General features: G+C 53.8%; 1 protein-coding gene across 1 annotated transcript; it reads right to left on the reverse strand.

Moving 5' to 3' along the window:
• Window positions 1-219: 219 nt before the first annotated feature.
• Window positions 220-21,726, reverse strand: LOC135324046 (olfactory receptor 14A16-like). Its single transcript, XM_064499478.1, has 2 exons — window positions 21,229-21,726; window positions 220-447 (listed from the first exon to the last, which is right to left on the reverse strand). Exons 1-2 carry the CDS (start codon window positions 21,724-21,726, stop codon window positions 220-222), a joined length of 726 nt encoding a protein of 241 aa, XP_064355548.1.
• Between the last annotated feature and the right edge of the window lie 1,484 nt (window positions 21,727-23,210).

Consider the following 23,210-nt stretch of genomic DNA (forward strand, 5'->3'; position numbering starts at 1 on the left):
GTCTTTTGTTATTTGGAACAGGCTTCACAGCAACAATGCTGTGCTCAGCCCTGGTGCCACAGCTGAGGTTCTGCAGCCCAAATATAGACAAATGCCCAAAGCCTGGGCCAGAAAACAAGAGGAAGGGGAGATGCACAAGCTGTTGCAGAACTACAAAAGCAACCTTCAGAAACCTGAGGCAGTCTGTGGATCACAGAACCTGTTTCTTATGGGGGGACTTTAATCTCCCTGGCATTCATTGGGAGGGCAATGCAGCAGGGTGCAAACAGTACAGGAGGATTCTGGAGGGTGTGGAGGACAACTTCCTAGTACAGCTAAGCCAGGCAGGTCACCAAGGATGACACTTTCCTGGACCTGGAACCTGCAAACAAGGAAGAACTGTCCAGGGATGTGACAATCAGTGTCAGCCTTGTTTGCAGTGGCCACGAGGTGGTGGAGCTCCTGCTCCTGAGGGGAGAGAGAAAGAAGAGTAGCAGAGTCCAGACTGTGGGTGTCAGAAGAGCAGACCTGGGCCTACTGGGGAGAATGGTGGAGGAATCCCTTGGGAGGCAGCTCCGAAGGGCAAAGCAGCTCAGGAAAACTGGCAGGTCTTTAAGGACAGCATCCTCCAAGCTTGAGAATGGCCCAAACTTATACCCAGGAGAACAAGCAGACATCCCAGGAGACAGGCTGGCTAAATGCACAACTGAACAACAGTACAAAAAGGCAGCACACAGGAATGGGCAGAAGGGAGAGGCTGCAAAGGGAGAATTTCAAAATTGTGTCCAGGGAAGTGTGGAAGCAGTTAGGAAAGCCAAAGCTGCTCTAATATTGATGCTTTCAAGGGATGTCAAAGGCACAAACATGATCTGCTACTCCTTCAGAAACAGTAAAAGCATAAACAAGGAAAATGTGAGCCCATGGCTGAATGGGGCAGGGAATCTGGTAACAGCAGATGCGGATAGGTCTGGGGAACTTAATGCCTTTGCTGCAGCCTCCACCAACAAAGTCTCCTAGGCCAGTGTGCTTAGAGTTCAGGACTTCCAAGGAGAAAAACAACCAGCAGTGCCTGAGGGTTGAGTCAGGAAGGATTTGAAAGAACACAAGTCTACAGGACTGGATGGGCTGCAGCTAACGGTGCTGAGAGAGCTGGCCTATCTAGCAAGGCCTCTCTCGATCATCTTGGAAAGCTGTGGAGACTCAGGGAGGTCCCAATGACTAGAGGAAGGCAAATGTTGCATCCATCTTCAAAAAAGGCCACGAAGACAACCTGGGGAACTACAGGCCATTCAGCCTCACTTTGGTCAGGAGAGTGTCGTGGACCAAGCCTCTGTCAGGTCTTCAGCTCCACAACATTTCATAGCTTCAAGGGAGCTCTCTAAAGCAACACCTCCCATGGCTCTGGTGCATTGGCAAGACTTTGGGTAGACACCCAGGAGACAGGGCAGAGAAAAGGCAGAGACCTCAGGGTGCACAGCTGGGCTCACAGCATCACAGAGGGGGTGCCACAGGCTGGATAAGCAACCCAAAGAAGTAAAGGAGTCCTTCCTTTGGCAATGACTTGGAAAGCCCCATCTCTAACAGTATTCAAGGGGGATGGAGTCTCCCTTCTGCAAGAGTCACCCCAGGACTGTGAAAAGACTAGGAAGGGGAGGAAGGTTGGTTGTAGGGACGTTCTCAAGCTTCAGCAGCTGCAGAGGTGGGAGCTGGTCACCTCACAAACTTCTGAATGATCCCAATTGCAGGTCCTGTGGCACTGCATCACCTTCCAGGCTCTGCACCGGAGCCTGGACAGCAGCACTGTGGTGCGTGGGCATGTCCTGAGAAGCCCAGGGTCAAAACTGTGGGAGATCCAGGGTGCCAGGGCTGTACAGATCCCCAGGAGATCTGAGTGTGTCAGCTGGGTATGTCCAGGGTGCCAGAGGCTTTAGCGAAATGGGAAAACTTCCCCAGATTTGCTCCCTGCACTGGCCCTGCAGGTGATGTGTTAAGGGCACATTTGCTCTTCTCTGGTGTATCATCCTCATCTTAAGCACAGCAGAACAAGAAACCTTGTCGAGGACTTTTAAAACAATAAGACTGCTTTGGTGCCTAAAGGAGGAAGGCTCTGTCCTGTCCCATATTGTCCTGCACCCTACTTCTACAAAAAGAGCGACCAACAGCAGAAACCAGTTTTGAAGCTCACCAAAGCATCTCAGCCTGTGGCCACTCTTTGTGCTGTTTCATCCCACAGGACTTTGACCCTGCCTTTGAAAAATGCCAAATCCTAAACCAATCCCGAAGCCCCGGTTTCCTGCACAGGTGTGCCCAGGGCAGAGACCTGTCAGTGCAGGCGTGCAGAAGTGATTTCTCTAGTGCCTCATTTTAGATATTTCTCAGCCTTTGGCACCATCTGGAGACATTCCTGAAGGATTTATCAGCAAGTTCTGGAAAATAACTGGGGTGAAGGGAGGTGATGGCTTTCCAGGACATGAGGGGAAATCTGTCTGCTCTCTCCCTGGCTGTGCCATCTGCATGGCAGTGACCTCCTGAACCCCCTGATGACACGAGCTGAGGTCACAGTGGGATGTGCTGCATCACAGGGAGTTCTCCCCGGTGGCACAGTGGTGCCCTCACTTCCCAACTAGACCCGGGCACTGCTGAGCATCACTTGTGCACTCCCCATCACTGCCCTTTGGAGCTACTCTGTGGCAAGGAGAGAGGATGAGAGCTGTACTGGGGCGCCTCACCGACAGGCAGAGGAGAAGGGGCACGTTGGAGAGGAGTTTTGGGTGACGACACGGGAAAAGCATCCTTCCTCCTCATCTGGAGAGGTGAGCTGAGGGCAAAGGGACAAGCGAGAGGCAGGACTGCTGGACCAACACCACCAGCCCAGAACATACTTCCTTGTTCCCAGTGCTCCTGTGGCACTCCGCTGAGGGCAAGGGCTTTGGGAGCTCCTTCCTGAGGGGTCGCACAGAGACTGTTAACTGCCAAAAGGGCTGTGGATCTCGGCTGTGGCAGTGGCTGCACAGGGTGGGGGATGCCGTGACAGCCCTGTTGTAGGGTCCTGATGGGGGCCCAGGGGCCAGAGGATGCTGCCCTGCCCAAACCTGCCCTGCCCTGGGGCAGCAGGACTCTGCCTGCAGGCTCCAGCGCTCCGGCCATGCCCAGGACCCCCACGCCGGCGCCAGGGCCAGCACTAGCACCAGCCCCGGGGCTGCTCCCCCGCACACAGCATGGCCCCCAGGTGCAGGACAGCCAGGAGCCCCACGGGGACCCTGCGGCAGAGCCCAGACCCTGCGGGGCAGCAGCCAGCCCCCAGGGCCCCGCACTGCCCGGGCACACGGCACCAGGCTGCCCCCAGGCCCCACCGCACCCCGTGCTGCCGCCCACAACATGGCACCCCACCGCGGGGGGGGGGGGGGGGGAAGGGAGAGGAGGGGGAGAGCTGGCCGCCAGGGCAGAAGGCTGCAATGTTTCCCTGGCAACGGCACAGTTCTGCCTCCTATTGGCTGGTGTGAGGAGGAGGGTGGGGATGGGTTTCACTGATGGTTCTGTCAGCCAATCAGAGTGCAGCATGTGGAAAACCCCAGACCTGGAAGCGGGGTGGAATCAAAGCGGGAGTGAGGGGGGTGTGAGAGCAGGTGGGAGTGGGTCTGGCAGGGCTGTGGGTGGTGGGTGCTGTGGTGCTGCCCCCCCCCGGGCTGCTTTCCTCCCGGAGCTGCAGCAGGGGCTGGTGGGGCAGGGAGCACGGGACAAAGTGCCCTGGCCCCGGGGCAGCTGCCCTGCGAGCCAGACGTGCCGGCTGCCCCCGAGCAGCTGGGCTGGGGTGGCTGGGGGGGTTTGGGGGCAGGAAGCTTTGCCCCTGCCCTGGGTCGCAGACCCCTTGTCCAGCCTTTCCCTGAGCTGCTGCTTTGGGGCAGTAACTGGTCCATAGCGGGTGTTTCGCTGCCCGATGAGCATTGCGAGGCCCCGGGGTGAGTCCGGGCAGCCGCTCAGGAGCTGGCTGAGCCTTGGGGGAGGCAGGGGCAGCTGCAGGCGGCAATAGCCGCGTGGCCGGGCTGTGGGCAGGGAGGTCACGGCTGTCTGCGAGAGCTGGGCCAGGAGATCCCCAGTGTCAAATCAGCTCTTGGTCAGGAGCTGCCAGGCCAGCAGGAGACCTGTGGCTCGGCTGTTGATGATGAGGTCACTTCTGCTGGAGTAGCTGATAAGCCAGCAGCAGGAGTAAGGCTTGGATGTTGACTGTGAGGTCATTTGTGACTGATGAAGTGATTGGATAGCAGCAGAGCTGTGGCTGGAAAGGTGACTGTGAGGTCACTTCTGCCGGAGCAGTTGATGGGGCAGCAGCAGGTCCACAGCTGGGAAATGTGCTTTGGAGCTCACTTCTGCCGGAGCAGCTGATAAGCCAGGATTTGGATCATGGCTGGGGAAGTTATAGTGAGGTAACTGCTGTCTCAGAGGCTCATAGGCCAGTGACAGGCACATGGCTGTGAAGGAGACTGTGAGGTCATCTCCTTCTGAGTCCCTGATAGGCCAGCAGCAGGCCCCTGGCTGGGAAGTTCCTTGTGAGGTCACTGCAGACAGAGCAGCTGGCAGGCCAGCAGCTGGCACCTGGCTGGGAACTGACTCGGAGGTCCCTCCTGTCCCAGCAGCCTCTGGGTCTACAGCAGGCGCCTGGCTGTAAAGGTGCCTGTGAGGTGCCTTCTGGGTGAGAAGGTGATAGGCCAGCAGCAGGCTGTGAAGTGGGGAATGTGCTGGTGAGGTCAGCTGTGTGTCCATCTGTGATAAGCCAGTAGTAGGCCCATTGCTGGCAATAGACTTTGAGGTCATTTCCTGCAGAGCATCAGGGAGGCCAGCAGCAGGCACGTGGTGGAGAGATGTTTGTGAGCTCAGCTCTGTCTCAGTGCCTGACAGACTGTGTGGAGGCACATTGCTGGGAGAGTCGCTGTGAGGTCACTTGTCTCTGCAGGGCTAGCACTTGGCTAATGGCTTGGGCATTTGTTTGTGGGGTCCCTTGTGCCTGAGTCCCTGATAGGCCAGCAGCAGTCAGATAGATTTGGAAGCCGATTGTGAGGTCTCCTGGGTCAGAGTACCTGGTAGGGCAGCCGCATGTTCATGGCAGGGGATATTTCAAGCAAACTTCTGCCACTGAAGCCCTTTAGGCCATCAGCAGGCACCTGGTGGGGCTATGGACTTGTGAGCTCACTCTAACAGAGCAGCTGCTAGGCCAGGAGAAGGCACATGGCTTGGATTTTGGTGGTGAGGTCGCTTCTGGGTTTGATGAGTGTGCCGGGAGGAGGGACTGACACCTCTACAGCAATATAGAGATGCAACTAATAAATCAAGCAGAAGTAGACAGTAATACTCCACACCATCTGATACAAATCTTATTCCACTCCATCATGGTGAATTAGTAGTGCTACATTTAAAATGTGGATGATGTTCTCTGGTAAATGTAGACATGGAGTTTGACTTTGTACTTCTTGCGAAGTATAGGTTTACAGCCTGCTACTGATGGACCAAGGAGTCCAGCTAGAATTTTTATGCTGCTAAATGAATGAAGTGCTGGTGTGAGCAGTGAGATCGGTAATCTGATTTCCAGTGTCTGTGTGCTGCAGAAAATTCTGCCCCATCCAAATACCAGGGGGATTCTAAGATTTTTCTCCCAGATCTGAAGGATATCTCTGTCCTTTGATTGCTGGAGGTGGGAAGTGAGCAGTGCAGGGCTGTGCCTGGCTGTTGAGAGGAAGGGCCTGTTGCAAGGCCTTGGAGGACTGGAAGGGAATGGAAGGGCTGGAGAGTTGGTCTGTGTGTGTTTTGGGGCCCTGGGGGTGCCCTGTCTGCTGCCATGTGTGCTGCTGTGCCCTGTGTGTCCCTGCTGCAGAGGTGTGTGTTGGCTGGGAACCCTCTGTGAGGTGAGGGGTGTGGGATGCGAGGTGTCACAGTGGTGGGGTGGCCTGTGGTTGGGACGGGTGGTGGTCCCCATGTCTTGGTGCTCATCACCGGTGGAGGTGTCTGGAGAGAGCAGTGCTGTGCTCCCAGGGCCCAGCCTGCCATTACAGTGTTCTCCTGGGAGACCTGGGGTGGGGACCATTGGTGACCATGTTCCCTCCTTGGAGCATCCTGGTGTGAGCCAGGGATGCTCGCAGTTTGCTGGCTTCTTTCTGTCAGCTGAGGTTCAGGCTTGCAGTTTTTGAAGCTCTTGATGCTTCCCTGAGTCTTTGAGATTGTACCGAGACTTCTGGAGAAAGTCACCATGGCTTTCTGTTGCATCTGGACCCTCATTTCATCTTCCCATCCCAGACGCTAATCCACTCCAATCCATCAGGGGGATGGGGAGTTAATCGAAGCAGTCAGAGCCACTTCTCCCCTTTTTGTCTGCCCAGACCCTTGCAGACAGTGGAGATGCCACCTCACAAGAAGTCAGGCCTCTTGGGGGGGGGGGGGGGGGCGTCCAACACCCTGCTCAAGGCAGGTCCCAGGAGATGAGGTATCTTCAGGCCTTTTCCAGGGAAGTTTTGAATCTCTGCAAGGATGGAGATGCAAGAACCTCTCTGGGTGCCTGTGCCACAGTTTGGCCACCTTCATGGAGAAAAAGGATTGCTCTTAACATCTAGGGAGAATGCCCCATGCTCCAAGTTGTCCCTGTTGCCTCTCAGGCTGTTACTGTGCACCTCCAAGAAAATCTGGTTTCGTCTTCTCCGTGCGCTCCATCAGGTAGCTGTGTAGAGCAGGTAGATCCCCCTTGGCCTTCTCTTGCTTAGGCTGGACAAACCCAGGTCTCTCAGCCTCTCTTTATATGCCCCATGCTCCAGCCCCTGACCTTCTTGGTGGCCCTGTGCTGCCTCCCTCCTGTGTGTTCCTGCCTTTCTGGAACTGGAGAGCCCAGGCGGGACCTGGTATCCAGATGTGGCCTCAACCTGTGCCAGAAAGAGGAATAGAATGTCTCTGGTGGCCCTGCTGGCTCTGCTCTCGCAAATACAGCTCAGCATAGAGGGGAGACATTTGCCCCTGGCTGTTGTGACTATGTAAGGCCAGCAGAACCAACAGTAACCCTCCGATTCTTTCTTCCTAGGTTGCTCCAGTCATGGTCAGGTAGGCTGCCAGTGCAGTCCTGGAGCCCCCGAGGATGGAGGCAGGGTGCCAGGGTGTGTCCCTGTAGCTGTCAACACCTTTGCCAACATGGTGACCCTCTGTGAAACCAGCTGCAAGCGAATGAGGTGAGGCTACATATGGATGCAAAGGCTTCCATAAATGTGCCTGGCTTTTTTGTGTCACCTGGGGTGTGGGTTCCCCTCCTGCTACCTCTGTTCTGCTGCACATTCCTCCTCCCACAAATGCTGTCAGAGCTGGCTTGTGCAGCAAATGCTGTAGTGCCCCTTGGTTTTCCTAGATGGTTCTGGTGCCATATAGGACAAGTCAAAGACCCTTCTAACAAATGCCAGCATCGCCTTTGTGCCTTTGTGTGCATGGCCAAAGCCTGCTTAGCCTGAACGAGGGAAATCTCACAGCTCTTGGGCTTCTGGCTCTGTGAGGGGTGAAGATGTGCCCAGGGCCAGGCTGCAAACCCAGGCTTGGAGCCCGGGCTCCTGCTGCAGAAGCCGTTCCCACAGGACTGCAGGTGTTTCTCCAGACCTCCAGTCTGGGGCTATCTCATGGCTGGGGCCTTTTTTCAAAGCCTCTGCACCCTTTTTCCCTTCGCAGAAGCTTCTTCTCCAGCTAACAAAAGGAAAGGGGCAGGGATTACTTTGGGCTCAGGAGACCTACAGGACTCCCAGATGTTTCCAAGTTGTGTCTGTAACTTCTTTATTCCAAAACAAATGCCCTAACCCTTGTCCCTAGCTGGAGGTTTGTGATATGGTGGGGTCGTGGGGGTGGAAAGCAGCAGCCTGCTGTGCCCACAGGGAGCAGCATCCTTCCTTCTGAAAGCAGCAGCATCGCCCAAGGAGCCAGCTCTGGTCCTGGTCTTGTGCTGAGTGTTTGCACGCAGCATGTGAGCCCAGACTGCCTTGGTCACCTTCTGGTGTCACCACAAGAGCTTCCCTGTGTGTCTGAGCTCAGAAGCCAGGGGAAGGCAGCGAGCAGAGCAGCGCGTGGGGAGTGTGCAAGTGGCGAGGGTCCTGTGTCCATCTCTTCTTGCTGGCACTTGGCTGTATCTAGCAGAACAGCCAGCTGTGTGGGGCAGAGACAGTGTGTTTGTAGACTAGCTGGCACAGCCGAGGTCTGGTGTGAGGTCAAGGCCTGGTGCAGTGCAGTGTTGATGTGACAGTGTCTGGGACCCTTTCCAGTGCAGCTGCTCCCTCAGCTGATCTCTGTACCTCGGCACTGGAAATGGAAGTGGTGTCCTGCTGTCATTGTGTAGGTGCTACAGAACAAGTTGCTCACAGCTAGGACTTGATAGTAAAGGAAATGCAAGTGCAATTGTTCTCTTTTGTGATTTGGTGCCAGGGTGACAGAGCTGAGATGTTGCATGACCTGGAGAGAGTCCTGCCAGGAGATGAAAGCCGTTTGCAGAAGACTGTTCTGTATGGAATGATAACAGCGTACTCAAGGGCCATGCGAGTGGCCCAGGTGAGCTTCTCCTCTGTGAAGGTCTGCACTTTTCCAGTCACTTGTGACTCGGTACCAGCTAGGCCAGCAGCAGGCACGTCGATGCCATTTGTGCTTGTGAGGTCAGTTGTGCCTCTGAGTCTGGTAGGCCAACAGCACGCACATAGCTTTGGTGATGCTGGTGAGGTCCCTCGTGTCTCAGTGCCTCACAAACAGGGAGCAGGCCCATTGTTGCTGTTGGTGTTTTTGTGGTCAGCTGTGCATCAGTGCGTGATTGGCGATGAGCAGGCACATTGCTGCTGTTTGTGCTTGTTTAGGTCAATTGTGCCTCAGTCCCTAACAGGCCAGGAGCAGCTCTACGCCTTCATGGCTGCCTGTGAGGTCACTTCAGCCTCAGTACCTGAGACTCCAGCTCGATGCATATTGCTGGTGTTTGTGTTGGTGAAGTCCTTCAGCCTCAGGATCTGCTAGGCCACCAGCAGCCACGTTGCTCATTTTTGTACTTGTGAGGTGACTTTCGCTTCAGTACCTCATTAGACAGCACCAAGCACATTGCTGCTTTTGTGCTTGTGAGGTCACTTCTGCCTCAGTGTGTGACAGGCCAGCAGCAAGCACAGGGCTTCAATGCAGACTGTGAGGTCACTTTTGTTTCAGTATTTGTGAGGCTGGTGCTGGGCACATGGCTGCTTTTGTGCTTGTGAGGTCACTTCTGCCTCAGTGTGTGACAGGCCAGCAGCAAGCACAGGACTTCAATGCAGACTATGAGGTCACTTTGTTTCAGTATTTGTGAGGCTGATGCTGGGCACATGGCTGCTTTTGTGCTTGTGAGGTCACTTCTGCCTCAGTGTGTGACAGGCCAGCAGCAAGCACAGGACTTCAATGCAGACTATGAGGTCACTTTGTTTCAGTATTTGTGAGGCTGGTGCTGGGCACATGGCTGCTTTTGTGCTTGTGAGGTCACTTCTGCCTCAGTGTGTGACAGGCCAGCAGCAAGCACATGGCTTCAATGCAGACTGTGAGGTCACTTTGTTTCAGTATTTGTGAGGCTGATGCTGGGCACATGGCTGCCGTTTGTGCTTGTGAGGTCACTGTTGCCTTCCTCTCTGATAGGCCAGCAGATGGCACGTGGCTTTGATGAAGACCGTGAAGTCCCTACTTCCTCCGAACGGGATAGCCAAGCACCAAGCAACTTCCTGTGATACCCATTGTGAGGCCACTATGCATCTGTGAATGACAGGCAGCAAGGAGACGTATTATTGCTCTTTGTGGCTGTGAGATTGCTTCTGCCTCAGTTCCTGATAGGCCAGCGCTGGTCACATGGCTGGTGTTTGCAGTTGTGAGGTCACTTGTGCCTCAGTGCCTGATAGGCCAGTGCTAGGCAAATGGCTGCTGTTTGTGGTTTTGAAGTCACTTCTGCCTGTGTGGCTGAAAGGGCAGTGCTGGTTATGTGGTTGCTGTTTGCGGTTGTGAGGACATTTGAACCTCAGTGCCTGATAGGCCAGTACCGGTCACATGGCTGGTGTTTGTGCTTATGAGGTCACTTCCACCTCAGTGCCTGATAGGCCAGTGCTGTGGTCATGGTTGCTGTTTCTGGTTGTGAGGTCACTTGTGCCTCAGTGCCTGCTCAGCAGTACTGCTCCTGTGCCTGCTGTTTCCTGTTGTCAGGTCACTTGTGCCTCAGTGCCTGGTAGGCCAGTGCTGGTCATGTGGCTGGTGTTTGTGGTCATGAGGTCACTTGTGCCTCAGTGCCAGAGAGGCGAGCACTGGGGCCATGGCTGTTGTTTCTGGTTGTGAGATCACTTATACCTTGGTTCCTGATAGGCCCTTGCTGGTCGCATGGCTGCTCTCTGTGCTTGTGAGGTCACTTGTGCCTCAGTGCCTGATAGTCCCTCAGTGGGCACATTGCTGCTGTTTGTGGCTGTGAGGTCACTTGTGCCCCTGTACTTGGTAGCCCAGCAGCAAGCGCATGGTTTCAATGCAGATGTGAAGTCACTTCTGCCTCAGCACCTAATAGGCCACTGGCATGTACAAGGCTTTAAATCTGCCTTGGAAATCATTTTTTCTCCGTGCCCAATAAGCAGGCTGCAGGAACATTGCAGTGTTGTGCATCTGAGCTCACTTCTGCCTCAGGACGTAACAGGCCAACAGTAGGACCATGGCTTTGGGGCAGACTGTGAGGTCACTTCTTCCTGAGTACCTCAGAGGCCAGCAGCAGGGACACAGCTGCTCTCTGTGCTTGTGAGGTCACGTTTTCCTGAGTGTGTTACAGGCGAGCAGCTAGCCCATGGCTTCAAGGCTGATAGTGAGGTCACTTGTGCCTCGTTATTGGATAACCAAGCAGACGGCATATTGCTACCGTTTGCGCTCGTGAGGTCATTTGTGACACAGACACTTTTAAGGCAGCTTCAGGCATGTGGCTTTGAACTGGACTGTGAGGTAACCATTGCACCAATACGCGATAGGCCAGGTGGAGGTGCTGATTTTTTGGTGTAGTACCTGGTCCCTGAGGGGTGTTTGGCTGCCCTGTGAGCATGGTGAGGGGATGATGTGAATCTGTGCTGTCACGATGTGACTCAGGGAGGCCGTTGAGTAGCTGGCTGAGCCTTGGGGAGGGCAGGGGGAGCTGCAGGGGGTGATAGCTGTGTGCCTGGGGTGTGGGTAGTGAGGTCATGGCTGTCTGCAAGAGCTGGGCCAGGAGATCACCATTGGCAAATGAATTCTTTGTCAGTAGCTGACAGGCCATCAGGAGGCACATGGCTCAGCTACTGATGATGAGGTCACTTCTGCTGGAGTAGCTGATAGGCCAGGAGCAGGACCAAGGCTTGGATGTTGACTGTGAGGTCACTTGTGACTGATGAACTGCTTGGATGGCAGCAGAGCTGTGGCTGGAAAGGTGGCTGTGAGGTCACTTCTGCCTGAGCAGTTGGTAGGGCAGCAGCAGGTACCTGGCTGGGATCTGTGCTTTTGAGGTCACTCTGCCTGAGCAGCTGGTAGGTCAGCATTTGTCTCAGAGCTGGGGAAGTTATCGTGAGGTAGCTGCTGTCTCAGAGGCTCATAGGCCAGTGACAGGCACATGGCTGTGAAGGGGACTGTGAGGTCATCTCCTTCTGAGGCCCTGATAGGCCAGCAGCAGGCCGCTGCCTGGAAAGTCCCTTGTGAGGTCACTGCAGACAGAGCAGCTGGCAGGCCAGCAGCTGGCCCCTGGCTGGGAACTGACTCGGAGGTCCCTCCTGTCCCAGCAGCCTCTGGGGCTGCAGCAGGCACCTGGCTGTAAAGGTGCCTGTGAGGTGCCTTCTGGGTGAGAAGCCGATAGGCCAGCAGCAGGCTGTGAAGTGGGGAATGTGCTGGTGAGGTCAGCTGTGTCTCGGTATGCGACAGGCCAGCAGCAGCAGGCCCCTTGCTGGGAAGTGACTTTGAGGTCTTTTCCTGCAGAGCAGCAGGGAGGCCAGCAGCAGACACGTGGTGGAGAGATGTTTGTGAGCTCAGCTCTGTGTCAGTGCCTGACAGATTGTATTGCTCAGACTGTAATTTCCCACATTGCTAGGAAAGTCGCTGTAGGGTCACTTCTCTCTTCAAGGTTCACACTTGGCTAATGGCTTGGGCATTTGCTTGTGAGGTCACTTGTGCCTGAGTCCCTGATAGGCCAGCAGCAGGCAGATGGGTGTGGAAGTTGATAGTGAGGTCTCCTTGGCAGAGGACCCGGTAGAGCAGCAGCATGTTGGTGGTTGGGGAAGGTATTTTGAGGAAACTTGTGTCTAAAGCCACAGGCCAGCAGCAGGCACCTGGTGGGGGCATGCACTTGTGAGGTCACTTCTACCTGAGCAACTGCCAGGCCAGCAGCTGTTGGTGGTGAGGTGACTTCTGGGTGTGGTGAGTGTGCCCGGAGAAGGGATTGGCACCTGCAGAGCTCTACAGCAATACAGCAATGCAAGTATGTGCAAAGCTGATAGGCAGCACTTGACTCCTGTGTGGGGTCAGTGGTTTTGAGGTCCTGTCTGCCTGAGTACCTGATAGGCCACCAACAGGCACAGGGCTAGGATGTAGGTTTTGTGGTCACTCCTGTCTCCGCAGGTGATTGGCCTGCAGCAGGCAGATGACTTGGATGTTGATTGTGGGGTCCCTTCTGCCCAATGACCTGACTGGATAGCAACAGGCACGTAGCTGGGTCATGTCCATCAGGAAGCTGAAAGGCCGGCAGCTGGTGCGTGGGCTTGGATGTTTTTTGTGAGGTTCTTTGTACCTTATCAGCTGATGGGCCACTAAGAAGCTGATGGGTGGCAAAGTTATGATGAGGTGAATTGTGTCTGGGAAGTTCCTAAGCTACTAGGAGGTCTGTGGCTGTGAAGATGACAGTGATGTCACTTCTGTCTCTGAAGATGATGGTCCAGCAGCAGGCACCGGGGTGTGGAAGTGCCGGTGAGGTCACCTCTGTCTGTGCAGCTTAGAGGCCAGCAGCAAGTGCACAGCTTGAATGGTCATTGTGCAGTCCCTTACAACGGTGTGGCTGATAGGCCAGTACCAAGTACATGGCAGTGAAGGTGACTGGTGACTGTGAGGTCACTGCAGTATCGGCTCTTGATAGGCCATCAGGAGGCACATGGCTTGGATGGTGACTGTGAAGTCACCTCTGCTGTAGTACCTGACTGGATAGCAGCAGGCACATAGCTGGGTCATGTCCATCAGAGAAGCAGAAGGGCCTGCAGCAAGCACCTGGGCTTGACAGATGATTGTGAGGTGACTTCTTTCTGAGCAGCTGACAGGTCAGCCTTTGGCTCATGCCGAAGCTGATTGTTTTTGAGGTCACTTGTTTTGGAGTATGTGATAGGCAAGCAGCAGGCTCACAGCAGGAGGATGTGCTTCTGAGGTCACTTGTGCCTGAGGACCTGATTAGACAGCAGGCACAGAGCCTGCTGACACAGAGCCTGCAGCCACAGAGCCCTCGCCCTGCTGGCAACACTCTTCCCAGGGCAGCCCAGGAAACCATTGTCTTTCTTTGCCACGAGGACATGTTGCTTCCTCATGCTGCCTCATGTTGTCTACCAGCACTCCCAGGTCCTTCTCTGCAAAGCTGCTTTCCAGCTGGTCAGCACCCAGTGTGTCCTGGGTTACTCTTTCGCGTGTGCAAGGTATTGCATTTCCCTTTGTGGAGCTTCATGAGGTTCCTCTGTGCCCATTTCTCCAGCCTGCCAAGGTCCCTCTGAATGGCAGGGCAAACAGCTGTTGTATCATGGCTGAATTTTAGGAGAAGATTGTGTCTCAGAAGCTTGTAAGCCCTTAGGAGGCACATGACCCTGCAGGGGACTCTGAGGTGACTTCTATCTCTGCAGATGATGGGCCAGGAGCAAGCACAGGAGTTGGAAACTGTCTGTGAGGTCACTTCTGCCTGAGTGCCTGATAGGCCAGCAGCAGGCACATGGGTTGGATTGTGATTGTGAGGTCACTTCTGCCTGAGTACCTGACTGAATAGTAGCTGGCACATAGCTGGTTCATGTCCCTCTGAGAAGCTCACCTGCCAGCAGCAGGCATATAGGGTTGGAAGATGATGATGGGAGTACTGGTTTCTGATGGACTGATAGGCTCCAAAGCTCAAAGGCCCATCTGAGGCACATGGCCACGAAGGTGATGCTGAGGTCACTTCTGTCTCTGCAAGTGATGGGCAAGGAGCAGCAGTCTGTGAGGTGACTTGTGTCTCAGCACCTGGGGTGTGATTTTTCTACCTGTGTGGTTTGCACCTCTGAGTAGATGGAGCCATCTTCTCCGGTCTTTCTTTCCTGAAGCTCAGATATGCACGTTTTGCCATCAGGGGAGCTGAATCCCACCCATGACTGTTAAGCCCGTGCCCTGTGTTCATCCAGAGGAGAGCAGGGAGGGTTTTCTCCTGTTGGCTTGCTCCCATGCCACAGGGGCTCTTCAGCTGGGATTTGTCTCCCCTTGTTATGGACAACCACCATTGGCAGGTCCGTCCACTCTTGCTTGTACAGGCTTCTCTTAGAGCTGACAGAGGGTCTCAACCCTTATCTGGGGTGATTCATCCTTGCAGCACTGTGAACTCACCTGGTTCCTTCATCCTCTCGGCCTCTGGGAGCCTGATCAGCCAAGCACAGCCTGGCTATTAGCTCACTCCTGGACTCTTCTTTAGAGGTGAACCCCCTCTGAGACGACATCCCAAGTGTGGATCTGAAGCTACTTTGGACAAAGGTCCCCTCTTGACAGTGAGGTGTGGAAAAAAACAAGTGAGGGTCAGTTCCTTCTAGAGTGGTGCAGGGCTGTCCCAGCAGGCCTTGCACAATTCAACTCACCCACCCATCATCAAACTGTACATTAGAGCACGCAGTGTGACTCCTTCTTGGTATCACACTGTAAAACCCCCGTGGCTGGTAATAATACATCATGCAATACTTTGTGAACACTGAGCTGCCACTGAGCTGAACCTTCCAGATCCTGCCTGTGCTGTCCCTGGGCTGCAGGGGCAGCACCCTGGGCTCGGAGGAGATCTAGGCGAGGAGCTGTGCGCTGCTGGGTGGCAGGTCCGCTGCAGAAGGGCGAGTCCTGAGCAGGGTGGCCACGAGCCGTGCCTGCCTGCCTGCCGGCCGCGGGCTGGTGGGGTGGCTGCAGCAGAGGTGCCCTCGCAATCAGCACCCAGACAGGTCCATGTCACTTGTATCACCCCCTCCCCTCCCCAGGGCTGTCATTGCTGCTGGGTGGGCTCTCCGAGGTGCTGGGTGACATCACAGTGCCTGCTGGCCAGCACATCTGCTGAGGGCCAATCAGGCAGCTGCAGTGGAAGTGACCTCACAATCAACACTGCAGCCATGTCCCCTTTGCCTGCCTCTCCCCATCCTCTGCAGATGCAGAAGAAAGGACAGAGGGGCAGAAGAAGAGATAGGAAATGTGTGTGTTTGAATATAGCAGCTCCTCAGAACAAGGTTTCTCCATGCAGAGTGCTGGTAGGAAATGAATCAGAAATGAATAACTGTAAGTATATATATATGTATATAATAAATATATACCAAAAAAAAGAAATTAAAATCCATTCCAATTGATAAAAGTTGTGGAGATGAGGGTTTTTTTCAGTTCTTGTATAGAGTTATCTTTTGAATAGGGTTCACCCTCTGACTAAAAGTCGGCGTTCAGGCCTTTGTTCATCTGCCCACACATATAGAGGCTATTGCTACCTGAGATGCCCTGGGGTGGTTGTGTGCCCATTTGGAGCTGGGAAATGTGACCCAGGACCTATGAGAACCTTTCTGGAGCGTTAGGTCACCAGAAATCTCTCAAGACCTCTCTGGGGCACGTCTTATTTCTCTCCCTTGACTAGAAAGGGAAGTCCAGACACTTGCATTAGACGTAGACATGTGCACCAAAATAGCCTGGCATTGGGTGAGATCAGCCTCATCCCTGTTGTCACCTCAAATGCAGTAGCACTTCATTTACTGTGCAGGGAAGGAGACGGGAGTGTGGCTAGATGGTTAGGGACTCCTTTCAGACATCACTCTAACACAGCTATGTTGAGGTTTGTGCAGATTTGGCCATCCAAAGATGCAGCATTTCACTGAAGCTGGTCACCCTGCTTGCTTCTATCAGTTGAGACAGCGCGACACCTCAGAGTGTGACTCACTCTGTGCAGTGAGGAGTGGCATGGGCAGCCCTGGGCTGGGGGTGGTTTTGGTGCCCTGGACTCTGTGCGAGGCACAAAAATATCTGTTTTAATGGTGCAGGCCTGATTATAGCAGAAAGGTCTAGAAACAGTCAATACAAAACAAAATGAGGAAGAAATTACGAGAATGATCCAAAGCGAAGGAATGTTTGGTTGCAGTTTCCAGGTTTCAGCCTTCTTTGTGTTCTTATGGTCCTTCTTTGCTTTGGTTTCTTTTCTTTAATATAGTGGCCTTGTATGCAAATTTTGTGGTTTTTCTTTGCTTTGCTTTTTTGTTTTCAGAAAGAAAGAGATTTTCAGAACTGGGGTGGGATGCCATCACAGGGTCATGGACACCTGGTGCCATTGCAGGTGCCCTGGTCCCCTCTGCCCAGCCTCCCTCTGCAGCTCTGAGGGGCTCTGGTCTCCCGCAGGTCCTATGGGAGAGCTGCCAGGTCCAGGCAGGTGCCTCAGAGACACCGGGGCCTCTCCAAGTGCCACTGGGTGCTTGTGGTTGGACACCTGAGCTCTGCCTGGAAAGGTGAAGAACAGTTTTCAAGATTTAAAAAATATGAGCACACTTGCATCAGCTAAAATGACTGACTAATCTTAATGTCAATGTTTTCCCATGGAAAATAGTGGAAATTTTGAGGAAGGGTATTAATCTCTGAATATCGATCTGTCCCTCTCAACTTGCGTTACCACTGCTCTGGCTATCATGCTGCAGATGGCATCTCAGTAATCTTTCACATATTCCCCCATGTCCTGATTAAAGGGATCATTTCTAAAGTCCCCTTTGCATTAGACTATCTGGACATGTGCACTTTCCATAGTTCTCCAGGTTTCCTCCTCCCCTTGCTCTTTATCTGTTCAGATATCTCTCAGCTCTCCAGTTGCTGCTCTGAGCTTCAGGGATTCTGAAGCTTGTCTCATCTTTCAGGAGTCTGACTGTCTCTTTACCCAGCTCTTTAGCTGTATTTCTTTCTACCTGTATGTCTCCTACCTAAAACATTTCCAGGAAGGTTATTGCTTGTGGAAAGTGGAGCTGACTGCAGGCAGCTTGGACTTAACATATAGTGTAGGCGTGTATTTTACTTTTTATTAAACCTGGTCATATTTTATTTTTCTTTGCTTGCAATTAAGAAAAATCCTCCTGTGTCTGCATGGATCTAGTTCTCTAAGGCAAGCAGGTGGGAATTGGTGCATAGGAGCTGTAAGATTCAGCTAGAGCCTTGAGTGGAAAAAGGTTAGATGTTAAAAAGAGTGATGCAAGTCCCCAGTGGCTGAAGAGGGAAATTGCAGGGTTGAGGAGGTGGGAGGAAGGTTGTCCATGCAGGTCTCTTATCAAAACTACTGCTTTTCCTCCATGTTCAGACCTCATTAGGAGACACTCTGGATCAATATCAATTGGAGAATGTGGAGATCACTTATTCTGCAACATGAAGAATAAAGAAAGCTTAAAAAGCAGACATCTTTGTTTTACAGGTGCTCACTGAAACCTTGCTCTTGTAAATGCACTCCTGAAATATCTCCAACTATCCACACAAGAATTGAAGAAGCGAAGAAAATTATGGGTAATTATGGAAAATTATGGAAAGAGACATGGCTTCCCAGGGGCTATATGCATTTTAATGATCCCTCTGGTGTATGTGGGTCAGAGCCCATGCACTTCACATGTTGAGAGGAGGCTGAACAAGCCCCTCAAGAAATTAAAGTCAGATGTAAATCCGCAAGTTTCTTGGAGCATTAATGGGCCCCCTGAGGGCAATTACCAAAGAAGGCTCCCCAGAGGCTGATTAGAGCAGAAAGGTGGAGGCCTTGATTGCAGGCAGGCAAAGGCAATGTGCAGGTGTCTGTGATGCCAAATCAGCCTTGATGTGTGTTATCAAGCAGAACAGCCAGACACTGACACCCAGACGCAGAGAAAGGTGATCCTTTCCCTAATGAACTGGTCAGGGCTCTTCCTGGGGGCTGCGTGAGGGTGGGGATGTGTAACGCTGAGTGCAGGACCATGATACGGCACCTCCTGGGCTCCTAAGGAACAAGGAGGCAGCAAGGCCACCGTGCTTTCAGGAAATGGCATCTTCTCAGAGGCCTTGGTGGCAGAGACACCAGCCATAGCCAAGAGGACAAAGACCCCAGTTCTGTTGGGAGCTTTCAGCCCTGGCATTGCCCTGGGCTGTCTCCACCACAGGCTGTCCTACACTGTCCCCCGTCTGCACCTGTTTCCCTGCAGACTGTAGACACCCAACCTGCTTCCCCACTTGCTCTCACCCCGGGATCTCCCAACCTCTCCTGATGTCTCTCTGTCCTCACTTGCTTTTCCTTGAAACACAAAGCCGGGGGCTGATCACAGGCTCCCCCTGGGTGACCTGTGGCACCACAGCACTGCCCTACAAGTGACATTTCCTTTTCCTAATGTCACAGCTGAACCCCACAAGCTGCAGGTTGTTGCTCTTTCCCCTTCTCATGCTCTTTCCCACTACCAAGAAAAGCTCCATCATCTCTGAAACCACCTTTCAAGCAGTCACAGGCTCCTACGCTACTGCCCTCAGCCTCCCCTTCCCCAGGCTAAAGCAGCCCTGGTCCTTCAGCCTCTCCATAAAGGCCTTGTCCTTTAGACCCCCAACGTCATCTTGGCAGACCTCCTCTGGACCCTCTCCAGTTCCTCCCCATTCCTCCAGCACAGGGCATCTCAAACTGGGACACCCTATTCCAGATGTGGCCACACCAGTGCTGAAATGAGGGGGATAATAATTCACCTTGTCTGGGTGGCCGCTCACTCCCTAATGCAGCCCCGTATGCAGCTGGCCTGATTTATGGTGAGCACGCAGCACTGGCTCATGTGGCATCTCTTGCACCGTCCAGGTCCTTCTCCTCAGGGTCACTCCTCTACTGGTCAAGTCCCAGCCTAATCTGATGCACAGGCTGTTCTGCCCCCCTGATACAGCAACCTGCCATTTCTCCTTGTACAATGTCATAAAGTTTCTGTCAGCCAAATCCCCAAGTCTTTCAAGACTCCTTGGCTTTGTACCACTGTTCTCCACCCTTTGAGCCAGGCGGCCTCCAGCTCATTTCCCACACCCTCCAGTGCTTACTCCTCCATCCCACCTCTCCCCAGTTTGGCTACAAAGAAGTTATGGAAGACCATGTCAAAGGCCTTCCTAAACTCAAGGAGTGCATGCACTGCACCCCCCTTGTCCACACAGCCAGTCATCCCATCACAGAAGGCAGTCAGGTTGACCAGGCACAATTTGCCCTCGATGACTTCGTGCTGGCTGTTCCCGACCCCTTCGTGTGGCTGGAACCAGCTCCAGGAAGATTTGCTTCCCAGGGCCTGAGGTGACGCTGACCAGCCCATCATTGCCCAGATCCTCTGTCCTGTCCTTCTTGAAGATGGATGTAATGTTTGGCAGGCAGGAGGGGAGGGCCGGGGGCCGGGCAGCGGCTGTGCGGCTGTGCCAGCTCCTGCTGCATCACTGGTCCCTGCGGTGTGGAGAAGAGGGACAGAAGACAAGGCAGCATGGGGTTGGTGGCAGATTGGAAGGGGCAGGTCGGCAGGGGCAGGGGCCAGTGGGGGCTGCAGTAAGGGGTTGTGCCCGTGCCACCCTCCCAGCAGGACGGGGACACACAAGGAGCGTGCTCTGCCTGTTGTGGTGCTCAGGGCAACTCCCCAAGGAGCACAGCTTCGCCTGAGGGACCTCTTGGTCCTCAGCCTTGGCTCCAGCATAGCTGGAGCAAGAACAAGAGCTCATGGGCCAGGCCAACATCCCCCTGGCACAGTCCCTGCGACAGCCTTCGGTGCCCCGTCCCCCCACAGCCCTCCTGCTTTGGCAGCCTCCACAGTTTCTGCACCTTGCCCAGCCCTGGCCATGCCCCACGCAGGGGTTAGCACACAGCCGTCCCCAGGGCCTGCTGGGGTCTGGGCCAGCAGAGAGGCTGCCTAGGCCTGGCTCTTCCCCTCCATACAGGCACTGAGCCCAGCAGGAACGAGCTGGCCGCATAGGAAGACTCACCCATAAACCTGGGCTGTGCAGCCAGGGCTGCAAATGACCTCCCCTCTCCTGCGCCCGGCATGTCTTGATAACCCTCCACGAGATCTGGCTCTGCCCCACAAACCCACCGCTGTGTGTCCTCACCCCAGCGAGTGCATCAGTGCTGGCCTGCCTGGCCACTCCTGGAGCCTCCCCTGTGCTCCCCGCAGGGCCCCGAGCTGGCGGTGCTGCTCTGCAGAGCGAGCGGGCTGTGGTGCCCCAGGGCCACGGGGTGACTCTGCACTGGCCGTGGTGGTTGAGGCGAGAAGCAGACCCAGCTGGACGGGCATCATTGCACCTGACCACCCCCTACCAAGGGGTCTGTGGTGTGGATGATGCTCTGAACAATCACAGGGCATTTCAAATGGCTCAGGCTGTGTGCAGGTATATCCCGAGATCCAGCCCAGGGTTTTCCATTGAAGGTGACATGAACCTCTCTCCAGGCTCCCTTCCCTCTGCCTGCTGGGTCCCCACTGTGGGCATCTGTCACCAGCCCTGTCATAGTGCAGACAGTCCCAGGCAGACACCGCTTGACCACTCAGCACCTCCAGGAGCACTGGGCACCCACAAGTGAGAGCTGAATGCAGCCCTCATTACCTAACACAGCACCGCACGAGCTCATCGCCTTGAGGCCATGAAGAGCCCTAGAAATGCAACAGGCCCTTTCATGGGGAAAGTCCTTGAGTGCATTCTTTGCTTCAGCTTTGGAAGAAGAAACCAGCTTTCAAGCACAGCACTGAGGAAATCTTCTTTTATTAGAGATAGGCCAGCTCTGACACTCTGATAGACACATTTACAGAAGGCCTTTGGGTCAGAAAGGCTTGGTTTCTGCCTCTGGAGAAGTGGGATGCATTGAAACACTTCTATACAAACATGATTATCACAGGGAGAATGCCCAAAGCACAAAACTTGTCTGAGAAAATCAGAAATCACCTCTGAAGAGGGACGGACAGCTCATTGCTGCTGAACTAGTACCACTTGAATCAATTTCCTCAGTGCCTCCTTGAGCTCCTTGTTCCTCATGCTGTAGATGAGGGGGTTCACTGCTGGAGGCACCACCGCATACAGAACAGCCACCACCAGATCCAGAGCTGGGGAGGAGAGGGAGGGGGGCTTCAGGTAGGCAAAAAATGAGTTGCTGACAAACAGGGAGACCGTGGCCAGGTGCGGGAGGCACATGGAAAAGGCTTTGTGCCGACCCTGCTCAGAGGGGATCCTCAGCACAGCAGTGAAGATCTGCACATAGGACAGCACAATGAAAACGAAACACCCAAAGAATAAACAGCCACTAACCACAAGAACCCCAACTTCCCTGAGGTAGGATTCTGAGCAGGAGAGCTTGAGGATCTGGGGGATTTCACAGAAGAACTGCTCCACTGTGTTGCCTTGGCAGAGTGGTATTGAAAATGTGTTAGCAGTGTGCAGAAGAGCATAGAGAAAACCAGTGCCCCAGACAGCTGCTGCCATTTTGACACAAGCTCTGCTGTCCATGATGGTGCCGTAGTGCAGGGGTCTGCAGATGGCAATGAAGCGGTCATAAGCCATGGTAGTAAGAAGGAAATATTCTGCTGAAATAAAGAAGACAAAGAAAAAGACTTGGGCAGCACATCCCAAGTAGGAAATGGCCCTGGTGTTCCACAGGGAATTGGCCATGGCTTTGGGGACAGTGGTGGAGATGGAGCCAAGGTCCAGGATGGAGAGGTTGAGGAGGAAGAAGTACATGGGGGTGTGGAGGCGGTGGTCACAGGCTATGGCTGTGATGATGAGGCCGTTGCCCAGGAGGGCAGCCAGGTAGATGCCCAGGAAGAGTGAGAAGTGCAAGAGCTGCAGCTGCCCTGTGTCTGCAAATGCCAGGAGGAGGAACTCGTTGAGGGAGCTGCTGTTGGACATTTGCCTCCTCTGGGCTGTGGGAGAATGTCCAGGGAGGAAAAGACATTGACAAGTTAGGACTGACTTTGAACAAAACCCACAGCATTTCTCAGAGGAGCTCACCACATTTCCTTTCTCCTTACCAGGAGGACCTTCCTTCACCTCCTCTACTTCTGCTCTGGTCTGTGCTTTCTGAGTCTGCCAGGAGGAGCAGGGTCCTCTGTCCATGGGCTCCAGAGGAGTCAGCCCTGCTTGTTACACAGACATTCAGAATCAAATCATCAAAACAAGATGATCAGTCATTGTGCAGTGACAGTGTCTCCTTGCAGTGCTGTCAGCTGGATTAGCTGAGACTCCTGAACTCCTGTTTGGCTCAGCTCTAATCCAGTTGGCTGGGGACCCACGTGACCACCCAGCCCATGCATAATTCATTGCTATTGATACACCTTAACCTCAGCGTATGCGACAATTACTGCAGGAACACTTTGTATTTGACTATTTACAAATGTCTTAGCTGTGCACAATCTGATCACTTCTGCAGCAAGGACACTTTGGGACACTCCACCCGAGACGTTTATCAACACATTTTGGGATACAAATTGAACTAGACACAGCAGGATTTGCCACGGGGGAATGTCTACAACCTTCAGCAATTCCCACCTGCAGGGCTGCCATAACTAACAGTCAAATACTTAATTGCCTAGGTCCAGTCAAAATCACTTAGTTTCAAGGCAGTCCATTGTCTCAGGACAACCTACTCTCCCATCTATGCAGATGACTGGCCAGGATAGTCTTGGGCCAGGCAAGGAGCTAATGACCGAAGTGTTTGTGGTATGCACACAAGCGTAGCCCTGATATCCAGCCCAACCACAAGTGTGACTCCAGAACAAAACTGGTTTTTCATATTAGAAACTCATCTGTAACTCCAGTCCCTTAGCTCTCACCAGATGCTCTGCCACACTGGCTACATGGCGATAGCAAACAGCAACATGTATTTGGGGGTATGGTGGGGGGGCAGTTTCTCACCACACATGGAGCACATATACTTAATGGATATAAATTCTTGGCTTTTTCCATTACGAGAGAATCCTGAGGGGCAAAAGTGTTTGGGTTAGTGCATTGCCCAAAAGAAGATGTCCCCTTAGGGAGACTTGGTGCAT

The sequence above is a fragment of the Dromaius novaehollandiae genome, chromosome 30, assembly GCF_036370855.1.
Source record: "Dromaius novaehollandiae isolate bDroNov1 chromosome 30, bDroNov1.hap1, whole genome shotgun sequence".
In the NCBI taxonomy this organism is placed as follows: Eukaryota; Metazoa; Chordata; class Aves; order Casuariiformes; family Dromaiidae; genus Dromaius; species Dromaius novaehollandiae.

Excerpts from the sequence above, each read along its gene's own strand:
- LOC135324046 (XM_064499478.1), bottom strand. The coding sequence starts at position 21,726 with ATGGCTTATGACCGCTTCATTGCCATCTGCAGACCCCTGCACTACGGC. Across the intron at positions 448-21,228 it reads TGTATGCGGTGGTGCCTCCA|GAGCAGGAGCTCCACCACCT; the intron begins GCAGTGAACCCC and ends CTCTCCCCTCAG.